The sequence below is a fragment of the Musa acuminata genome, chromosome BXJ1-2 (genome assembly GCF_036884655.1).
Source record: "Musa acuminata AAA Group cultivar baxijiao chromosome BXJ1-2, Cavendish_Baxijiao_AAA, whole genome shotgun sequence".
NCBI lineage: Eukaryota > Viridiplantae > Streptophyta > Magnoliopsida > Zingiberales > Musaceae > Musa > Musa acuminata.
In genome coordinates, this window is record NC_088328.1 from 28,995,564 (window position 1) to 29,007,291 (window position 11,728).

At 37.9% G+C, this 11,728-nt stretch overlaps 1 protein-coding gene and 1 long non-coding RNA gene across 2 annotated transcripts; one reads left to right on the forward strand and one right to left on the reverse strand.

Annotated features, from left to right (window-relative positions):
• Positions 1-1,805: 1,805 nt before the first annotated feature.
• Positions 1,806-8,606, reverse strand: LOC135608012 (uncharacterized). The gene is made up of 4 exons (XR_010485380.1): positions 8,465-8,606; positions 7,585-7,657; positions 6,961-7,095; positions 1,806-2,256 (listed from the first exon to the last, which is right to left on the reverse strand). It is a non-coding gene; the product is annotated as an uncharacterized LOC135608012 (long non-coding RNA).
• Positions 8,607-9,831: 1,225 nt separating this feature from the next.
• On the forward strand, positions 9,832-11,647 carry LOC135608030 (probable receptor-like protein kinase At5g20050). The gene has a single exon (XM_065100438.1). It carries the CDS (start codon positions 10,097-10,099, stop codon positions 11,468-11,470), a length of 1,374 nt encoding a protein of 457 aa, XP_064956510.1. The 5' UTR covers positions 9,832-10,096; the 3' UTR covers positions 11,471-11,647.
• Positions 11,648-11,728: the final 81 nt, after the last annotated feature.

Genomic DNA, 11,728 nt, shown 5'->3' on the forward strand with positions numbered 1-11,728 from the left:
ATGATAACTAGATATAATTTCCTGCTCCAACAACATGTTAACACAAATCAACTTTCACCAAAAAAAATCTGAAGTAAATGTGACAGGATTCAATTATCTTGAAAAATTCTAACAAATATTGTTTCATTTAATGCAAAGATTCATGAGCAGTATCAAGTCAACTCAGACAACTATATAACCTTAAAGCAATATTGCAAACTACAAAGAGTCAACTTCTAGACTCTCTTATCAGCCAACATAAAGAGACAACCCAACATGAACATATGGAGATATCAACATCACAAGCACTGTTTGGTCGGGTAATTAGAGCATAATTAACTGAGAAATGAAACTTACCTTCTTAACTTGTGATACATCAGGTCACATGAGACACATCCACACTCTTCTTCATCTCTCAGTGAATCTCCACCAATCCAACATGAACAGTTGCATGTCCTACTTCAAATAATTAATGCAATGCTGTTGCTTTCCTTCAATGAATAGATGAGCCAAACAGCTAACATCATCAACAGGCAATAATGCACACAAGAAAAGAGAGAGGGAGGTTGGGAACATACACCATGAGCATATCCACATTAGCCTGGAATCATGTGGGGTTTTCCTTCCTGCACAATGACTTCAGAACGGCAACAGCCAGGCAGAGAAAGAAACTATATGGCCACTGAAACAAATGCCAAAAGGCTATTAGTTCGGACCACTGCTTTTTGGTCCACCATTACAGCCTACATAATAACTCAAACTGGACATCAGAAAACAGCAACCTCACTTGGTGACAGTACTGGTATTCGAACTCAGTGATGCCATCTCTGAGGCTTCTTTTGGGGTCTCTGACAAATATGTCCTGCATCATCCTGAGATGCCTCACATCAGGACACTGAAAGCTGCAGGAGAAAAACTTCAGGAACTTGACATGGTTAAAAATTTTACAGTAATTGCTTATGATGATTTTGTCTACCCCTAGCAACTAGTCTAATATGAAAACTTACCCAGATTTTGAGTTACTTTCCAAGCAATGCCTCATACATCAGTAAGATAAATCTTATATCCATGAAGGCATGAAAAGTACACCATGGACTCAAGCTAACCACAGAATTCAAGTAGTAAAAAGAGATGGAAAGGTGCACATCTATCTAAACTCTACAGATTTATCTATAGGACATCAATACTATCTTGTTCACACCTAGCCTTTTACAATTAGATCAAGTCAACTTGAACAAAAATCATGGTTGTCTCAAATTAGCAAGTAGAAGAGACTATTAATTGCTGCATCATCACCTAAACCTACTTGCTCCAGCAAACAGTGAAATTTTCTCAATCTCCCTATTACAACTCTTTCAGGATGACAACACCAGTTGACCTTGTGCTCTCCCCTCATATCTGCAAAATTAGCCAATCAAATTTTAGCTTAGTTCATTATGCTAAAAGAAACTGCAGCTTTATAATCATGCACAAAGTCAATCCAACATAAAAAACAAGAAGGTACTATACCAAAATTTATGTGAAATTGCTTCATGATTCATGCATCAAAACAAAGTCTCAGCGTTCTCTGAGAACCTGCAGAAGATCTTGACTATTAAAAGTGACAAGATGTTAACAGAATAACCATATTGGATCTGCAGACCAGATATTAACAGAATTCAACACCAGCACAATTATATCAGGATAAACAGCATTACTGAGTACTATATATCATTTATAATGACAATTGCAGGCCTCAATACAAAAAAGGATTTTCACACCCCAAAGCAGAGGAAATTAGGTAAAAATATCATTATCTGCAACACTCAACTGTAATCATAAGCACCTGCAGATGAACTCTTCACTGTTATCAAGGTTTAATTGTATAACCATATCCCGTTTGCAAATTATGTTTACATCAGTGTCTGTAACATTGGAACTGGTTATACCACTCACGTTAAAATAAGATGACCACCTTCCCTTATACAGATGAATCATCTGCATTTCAGCACATCCTATGATACAAGATTTACAAAGATATTCATAAACCTGGTTCCTAACCTACACGTTTACAATCCATGTCTTCAAAAGTTGATCAACGCAGCAGCAAAGGTATCTTTGATGAACTTGGTCCCAAAAGATTGCTGGTCCTTTTCAGACACATATAGAATATGATGATTCCAACAGTTGGATAGAGTTCAGGTACCCCATGATTCCAACAGTTACAACCAAGCTCGAGTTTGTAGATAACCTGCTTGATGGCTTTTTTCCCAACTGAAACATCAAAGACTATGATACCTAGTCAAGAAAATAATTGCGAATATCAGTTATTAGAGATAGGCTAACACAATTATTTTCCAGAACTAAAAATAATATAGCACTTTGACCGCATATCAACCGCTGAAAATAATAATTGCCAGATTCCGTAAATGTCATCTATCACAAAATTCAAGGGAATTATGTCATGTTAACAAATTTTGATAACTTAGAGCTATAGCCACTGCAACTACATCATGTTTCCCAAACCAGAAAATATCAGTTGCCCATAAAAAGTACAATCAAATTTGTAACAGCAGATTTATGCAAATTTATAATGATTCATTATATATAAAAATGAAAAAAACACTAATTGTGCTTGGATCCTGGATACACAGACATAAATGAATAAATTTTATTTTTCCATAATGGAGTTATAGTGTTTTGCAAAGTAGTTTAAGAAACATGACCATTTCATTTACTGTAAACACTACTTAGTCCACTCATCATTACAGAAGCAGCTAATTTGTACAATCACGTATTAGATAATTAAGCGCCAAATGCATTTGAATTTGGCATCTTCTACTGATGTCACCAAATGCAAGAAAGCAACTAAGATTACATATGTGGTTTCCAATATCGGATTGCTAGCTAGATGAACTGTGCAGCATCAAACTTCGTGAAATTATATAGATCAGTTTCTAAATATGTACAATGCATATAGACTATATATTCAATAAACTGCCTTGATGTGGTGCACCTTATTATCTATCCCCGTTTATAGCAAGCAATAGCCAAGGGCCCCAAACAGATATGGCATAAGCAGTTCTTTCACAAAGCATCAGAGCTTGCAAAGCCCATGTAATTCCATGGAAGAGTTAGATTCTGAAAACACCAAAAGATGTGATACTAGGAAGAATCAGCCAAATTAAAGGGAATGGCACATCATCTGCTATCTATCACATCCTCCAACTTCCTTGTTCTGATCAGTTGTCTCATTAATCCAGCAAGCTGAGTGGGTCTCAACCTATACTGTGTTAAATTTAGTAGAGAAGTTTTTAGGATAAAATATTTTTTGTTTTCTCAAATATTATTTTTATGTTTTTAGAGTTTTGCTTTTTTATATCATTGTGAATAGTGTTTTGTTTTTTTAATATAGTTTTACATTTTTCATTCTTGAAATATTTTCTCGACTAAGTCAAGTCTCGCTGATCCCGATTTTCCATTTCCAATGGTATTGTCACTAACAGATACTAATTCAAATATTGACTTGCAAAATATAACTCAAACTATGCTTGTATTACAGTTAGCCTTCACATGTTTTGCATCATAGCCACTATGTAAATGTGGCAATAGTTTTGTAGCATAGATATATAAATTTTGTTTAAAACACATATATATTTTAAATTTCCTAAAATCCATCTAGCAACAACAAAATTCCCTGATTATTTAGGATTGATCACCTGGATCTCTCCTACAATTAAGCTTTATTTAGGAAATATTACTAGTTAGACCTAAACCTGTATTAAATTGATATTAATACATGCTCATAAGATATGACAAAGTTTTATAATGGTTGTGAGCTACCTAATGTAACTGTTTTTTTGGGTCTCAAAGCAGTGAGAAAGATTTAACAATAAGCATGGACAAGCCAAGTTAATTACCCAAAATATGACCAGAAACAACTTATATTTAATTATATTACACATCAAATTACAACTATAGCCATATGAACAATATGACTGATCATCCTGTTTATATATATATATATATATATAAATGTGTGTGTGTGTGTATGTATGTATGTATATGTATATATATATGTGTGTATGTATATACGTGTGTATGTATATATATATATATATATATATATATATATATATATATATACACACACACACACATATGTGTGTGTGTGTATGTGTGTATATATATGTGTGTATATATATATATATATACATACATATATACATATATATATGTGTGTGTGTGTGAGTATGTATGTATGTATGTATGTATGTATATATGACCTTTCTATTCCATAGATACTACTAAAATGCATATATTTAGTTAAAGAATTTTGATTTTCGATAACTTAGTATTACCCTTAATAACAATTTAGTTAGTTATCTTCTACAGTGTTGTGCCTTTTTTCATGGAATTCTTATGTATATTCAATAATGTCATTCAATATCACTAGTATACCTTCTAATGAAGTATAATATCAATATACACTTGGGATTAGAATGGATTAATATATATTATCTTTGTGTTTGTTATTGACTACAAATTAAATTCTATGAATTTAAGCATGATAAAATGCTAATCTTGTAAAGATAATGTTGAATATGAGAACATGCCAACAATAGCTGATTTAAAGATCATATGAGCATTTATTTTAACTTTGCTGTCTGGATTATCACCTAGAACCCCAACTTTGCGTAGGCTTTCAAGTTATATCCATGGTTGTCATCATAGATTGTCTGAAAATTACAAGCTCTGGCACTTTATACAAGCTTACCTGGCCCGTTATTTTGGGTTCAATTTACTACCAAAAAAACCTATCTTCGCACTTGACAGCCAAACATAAAACCAGATATGCATAGTGGATTATGCAAAGCCATTTAGATTTTCCAAATGCATATGCGATGTAGCTGCTCAAGTCAATTGATATGTACATCTCTAGAACTTGTGATAAGTTTATTTTTTAACATTGTGTTGCTTTTGATAGACATGTGATTAACATAAGAATTCTTGATAAGTAATGTATATGTATTATGATTATATTAGTTGAATTTTTTATCTTTTAATTTACCCCATGTACCTACCTAATAACCTACCTCATGCTAGATAGACTGACAACCTCATTCCGCAATGCTCGAGTCATAAAATTTATTAGGTTCCTCTCCAGTCAATGTAAAAGGAGAGGATTCTGAAAATGTGACATGGACAAAGGTTTGTAATTATAGAAAGAGGACAACAGAGGGAAGGAGCATGAGTAAACAGAAAAAAGAGTTGCTCGAGAAATATTTAAGTAATTAACTCTAGAAGACCAATGAAGGGTGAAGAGAACAGGATACACTGAGGCAACAAACTAAAAAACATACATATTTAGAAGGTTCATCGAGAAAAACAGGACAATTATCCATAACCTGCTTACATCGCAAAGATAAATGCTAGGCCTAACATTAGAAAAAATTCATACATGTACTATATATATGAGTAAAGAAGAATACATAGGATAGATAATTCCGGCACTAGTATTATACTGAAAGATAAGTATAAAATATAGAAGAAAATAACCTACTTACATCGTAGGATCCAAACAACTTCTTACACTATCCTTGCTCATTATTGTTAATCATTTGAACTTTGAAAAGCAATAATGCAACTAAACCTTTGCACATAACTAGTCTAGTTCAAGGTCAATTATCCATTAAAGAATATTGTCGGAAAACAACCTGATACATATACTGGTTTGATAAATTAGATAAAACAAGTTTGGCCCATAACTCCAAATTGTCTTATCCAAAGTACTTAGTAGCAGACCCATCTAGTTTGACAAGTTAATCCAATTCATTATCATCTTTCAATGTTGCATCACTATTGTCACAGTCTCCTCCAATCAAATCCTTGATGTCCTCGACAGGCCAAATAGAGAACACAAAGCCTAAAATCATTTCCTAATAGGTGATATGTGGAATGCATAGAACCCTAATAGCAGTTTCACGCCACAAGATGCACCTTGCACCACCAGTTTATAGGAGATTTATATTGGAATAGGGAATCTGTCTAGTGCAAGGATTTAAGATCCCTCCAAACCCTGTTTCCGCAACCTACCAGACCGATACTGACTGATACCACCCAATAAAATAATTAAAAATTAAAAATAATTGATATGTACAGGTATCGAGCTATACATTTTTAACCAGTACATCATTAAGACCTCGCAGCAGTGGTCCTAACTTTGCTATATTAACAATAATCACAATTTGACTCAATCAACCTACTAACCCTGTAATTTAGATAGGGTCACAAAACACTAAAAACCAAATTATTAACACTAGGCACATCTAGTATTATATAAGCCAATCCAATTCATCATCAACTTTCAGTGTGAAACTATTTAAATTTTAAGTTAAAACAAACATTGCTAGGTGACGCACAAGGACAACAACTGGAACTAAAAGTTAGCCAATGTGCATTTCAATAGAACTCATGCCAAGGGATGTTCATCTCTTAATTGATAATCTAAATATGGAGAAATGACAGCTAGGTGATTTTTAATTATTATATTGATCATTCTGCCTAAGATCTCACCACTCTGGAAACAAACAGCTGAAAGTGACGCATGGGTATGTTAAACAGAATTGTTAACTCATATCAAAATTTGAAATTTCCATGCAAATAAGTTCAGCATGAGAAAAGGTTGTTAGGTTAAATGCACAAAACCTCCAGCATGCTGTACACAGAAAGAGATGTTTCAAAGCTAGATTTGTTTGTGATGCAGCATCAGTAAATATATCACAATTATAAACACATGGTTATGATGCATAAGTACTGAGTCCTAACAACAATTGTACTGCATGTATATCGACAAATACATTAGAGATCAAATATTAAATAGCAAAAAAACAACTGAAAGAAAAAGCTTTCTTAGAATACTTTTGGTGAAGTTTCTTCCATCATGCATGTATCACATGCAGAAAGTAAGCCTGAAATAGAAGGTAAAAGAAATAGAAGTACCAAATGATCAAATATACTGTTGTAGCCATAAGAATAAGATGGAAGTATTGTCACACTGTTTGAAGTGAAAAAGGCATGACAACTCCATCATCACAGACCTGTGGAAGCAGTGTTTAGAAGCCTCCAACTTTGGCCCTGGAAGAGACATATTAAGCATCAAATATGTCCCAAATGGAACAATTCATTGAAGTCAATCTAATGGATCTGTTGCATCAATAGTGTTCATGCTCATGAGATCAGGAATCAATACAAAACTATGTATAGATGATCGTCATCAATTACGAGGATATTCACATCACTGTGGTGAAGGTCAAAATTGATTATCCACTATATCATACATGACAACAACAAATAAATTAATATTGTTCATGCAAAAACACTTCCATCATATGAATTCAGGAGAACCAAAATTGAAGCAAGTATACGTATATGTTCACCAAGGATCTACAGATAGAAGTCCCCAAGCATAAAACTAATTATTAGAGTATCAGAATCATCCTTTCACAAATTAAACTTGTCAAACATACTGTAATGGCATTTTGGTTTCAACAAAAATCACAAGATACAAGTAAGAAGTTAAGTTCGGTATAAATTTGGTTATGAGAGCAACAAGTGATTGCCCACCTTAACAACACCTATGGGTGGAAGGCATGCAAACACCAACTTGATGCTGGATGACACCCGTAACAATTGATATCTGATGTACAAAACAGTTCTCTATTAACAGGGCAATCTCCACCAAAACATATTCATATATCTGTTCCAACATGTATATATACACAGATATGTTGAATAAAGTTGTTATTTCAGGGCAAAAAGAAAGTCAAATAATTAACATCAAGTTCAGAAATGTAAAGAACTTCCCACAGAGAATACATCATATAGCTAAATGTTTATAATACAAAAAGATTTTGTCACAGAAAGTGACTACCCTGACATTTAGAAATGTAATTTCGAATATTAAATACACAGCTACAGCTTCAACTGCCATCTTACATATGAACCTAAGCATCCTGAGGTTATGGTAATTTTGCAAGACCACAACAGATTATTACAACAATCCTGAGGCCTGTTGGCAACTTTGCAAGACCTAAGCATGTCTTCTAGAAACTGAGGTTTCTGTGATTATTTCAGAATGTATTAAGTTCCTTAGCTCCACTAAGTGTTCATCATTTGATATGTTCAACGCTAGATGGAGGTTTGTCATCAATGCTTCCTGTTCCCAACTGATTGGACCAGAAGCATGTAATGCTATCAAAGTGGATCGATAGGGATTCAACTCTGAAAAATCAAAGCAAAAAAGTTTCTTCTCAACAACATAAAATTCGAGCGAAAAGGGAACAAAATATGTAAAACCGAAAAAGAAATCACCAAGAGAAGTGATAATGTTCGATAGGGTCTGGCGAATGCAGGATTTGGAAAGGAAAAAGAAGGATAAAAGCAATTGATTCACCGATTACAAACGACAAATCGACGAGTTACGGATGACCGATACATTACCAACCTTCGACGGAAACAACGACGACGAGGACAGATGAGAGAGCCGATCGATCGACACCGCTTGTTCTTCAAAATTACTCTTTTTTGGTTTAATTATCTTTAATTATTGGCGGCCTTTTCCTGCCTCCGAAACAGCCCAAAGGAGAAAATTAATGGAATTTATACCCCATACGGTGGGAGAAATATAAAATGGAACCGATAGGACGTATCCAATCCGGTTTTCTGCGTGCCTCACAAGTCCGTGAGCGTGAGGCCTTTGCGAGTTGTGAACACTCGGATCTACGGTCCGGATCATCAGAAGGGGTACAACGGACGGCGAATGATCATTTTCCAAGCTTAATTGCAAGTAAGGACAAATAATTACCTTTGAAGTGCGGTGTTCGGTATCTATCAACTGTCATTATTGGCAATTCAAATAGTATATTTTGTTATTTGTGATATTTTATCTTCAGTTATGTAAATTATATGAATTACATTTTTGGTGTATTACAATGAATATATATATATATATATATATATATATATGAATTACATTTTCTCTTTGTTCCTAATTAAAATTGAATCGAAATCAAAATCAATCAATAACTTTATAATTCTAAATCGAAATGAACTTGCTATCAAAAATAATAATTATGAATCGATCGGAGTTATGGAGGTCTCCAGAATTAAGGTTAGGAGTATCTGTCTCTAGAATGCATGACTTGAAACACTTAATGGAACCAGTAAAAGACACTGCACTGCATGCATATGCATCCACATTCTCGTGAGGCGACTGACCTCCTGTCTTCTCCCTCTCTTCATTTTTGATGGAACGTTGATCGATTTTGAACCATGAATTTTTCTTAGCTAAACGTACGAAAGCTCATCTTTGTTGACCAAATCCCAGAAGCAATGAGTCACGACGCAGTTTCCCTTCGGTCTTCACCTACCGTCGTTCTATTTATCTATCTATCTTGTTTAACAAGACAAGCGAGATGTGGACATTCTTAGTCTTGGTCTTCTGATCGCAACGAACGTTAGGGGAAGTCCTTCCAACAGCAACATCTAGAAAGAAGAAAGCTTTACTTGCGCAAAATAAGAATCATTTAGCAGGGAAGTCGATGAATGCACATGAATGCACATTGTGAGCTAATTATATATTTTTCTTATAATTAATTATTTTTCATATATCGATCTTTACATTTTGAAAAGTTATATTGAGAAAATGAAATGGTGTGGTCAAACCCAAACCCAGTTGTTGACTTGTGCACCAAACGCTTGAAAGTCCACGCAAAGCAACAGCTTTTTGTTATCATCCATTTAGCTCTTTAGATCCCATTCCGTTGACCTGCAGAATAATATGCTATGCTCAAAACCTGAAAACAGTTGATTAGTACACCAAATATGTGAAGCCCGTGCCAGGGAATAGCTATTTTTTTCATTGTCATGCTTCTTTCCAATGTGGTTTGGGATCATTGAATATTACCTTGTTGAAAGAAAAAGCAAGGGAAGCTGCTGAAAAGAACAACAAGAACTCCAATAGTTTCTCTCTAAGACCTCTTCGTCCCTCCCTCACTTTGGCTTTTGGTATTTACAAGTCAATGCTTGAACATTGGGAAGAAGATGAAGAGGGTTAATACCTTGTGATGAGCCTCCGATGGAGCCCAAGAAGGCGAAACTTGTAGCCTGCGTAGGGATCGGTTGCCTCCTCGTCCTGCTCGTGATTGTCTTCTCGCGCGTGGAGCCGTCCAAGGACTTCCTCACCGTAGCAGCCATAGGCTTAGCAGTCGTCCTGGTCATCACCCTGTGGCTGTTGGTGCACTACATCATCCTGAACCGGAGGCGGACGTCGGCTCTGCATCGACTGTCCAACGAAGGCCAAGAGCTCCGGTTCCAATACAGCTTCTTCCGCAAGGTCGCCGGGCTACCGACCAAGTTCTCGCTCAAGGAACTCGATGCCGCCACCGACAACTTCCAGGCGTTGATCGGACGCGGAGGATCCGGGGCGGTCTTCAAGGGGATCCTCGACAACGGCACGCCCGTCGCCGTGAAGCGGATCGAGGGGGCGGAGTACGGCGAGAAGGAGTTCCGGGCGGAGATCTCGGCCATCGCCAGCGTCCAGCACGTCAACCTGGTGCGCCTCCTCGGCTACTGCCTCGTCCCCGGCGGCGGTCCGTGCTTCCTCGTCTACGAGTTCATCGAGAACGGATCCCTGGACGGCTGGATATTCTCGTCGGCAAGGGAACACCGCGCGCGGAGGGGGCAGTGCCTGCCGTGGCCGTTGCGGTACCAGGTGGCGATCGACGTCGCCCGGGCGCTCGCCTACCTGCACCACGACTGCCGGGCGCGCGTCCTGCACCTCGACATCAAGCCGGAGAACATACTGCTCGACACGGGCTTCCGGGGGGTCGTCGCCGACTTCGGCTTGTCGAAGCTGATGAGCCGGGACCAGAGCCGGATAGTGGCGAGCGTGAGAGGGACCAGGGGCTACCTGGCCCCGGAGTGGCTCCTGGGCTCCGGCATCTCCGAGAGGTCCGACATCTACAGCTACGGGATGGTGCTGCTGGAGCTGGTGGGCGGCCGCCGGAACGTCCGCGTGGTCGACCCCACCGCCGACGCGGAACAGCGGAAGTGGTCCTACTTCCCGAAAATCGTGATGGAGAAGGCGAGGGAGGGGAGGGTGATGGAGGTGGTGGACGAGAGGCTAGAGAGGGTGGACGAGAGGCAGGTAACGACGATGGTGAACGTAGCGCTGTGGTGCATCCAGGAACAGCCGGAGCTCCGGCCGAGCATGGCGCGGGTGTTCGACATGCTCGAGGGGAGGTTGGCCGTCGGGGCGCCGCCGGAGACGGAGATGATAGTGGTGGACCTGCTATCCATAATGGACGAGGATCAAACAAGCGCCGCCGCCACCAGCAGCAGCTGCGGCACATTTGGGCCTAGGAATGAGGCGTCGGTTGGAGGCCAGTCAGAAGGACCGCACGCGACGTACTCGAGTTACTCTGCTATGTCGCAGCTGTCGGGACGATGACACTGATACGAATTGGCGCTCTTCTTTCTTGTTTCTTTTGGATGCTGAATGTTTCCGTTGAATCATATTGTCTGGAGATTAAATTGTGATGACTTTTCTTCTTCCTTTGGCCCACAGTTCTGATGTAACAACATATCCTGCCATCGAAAAGAAAAGAAAGAAAAAGGATTAGTTCTAGAGTTGCAATTTTGACTCGGTTGTTCTAGAGTTGGTGAGAATGAATGACATATCTTAAGCAGGTGATGAAACCTCACAAGG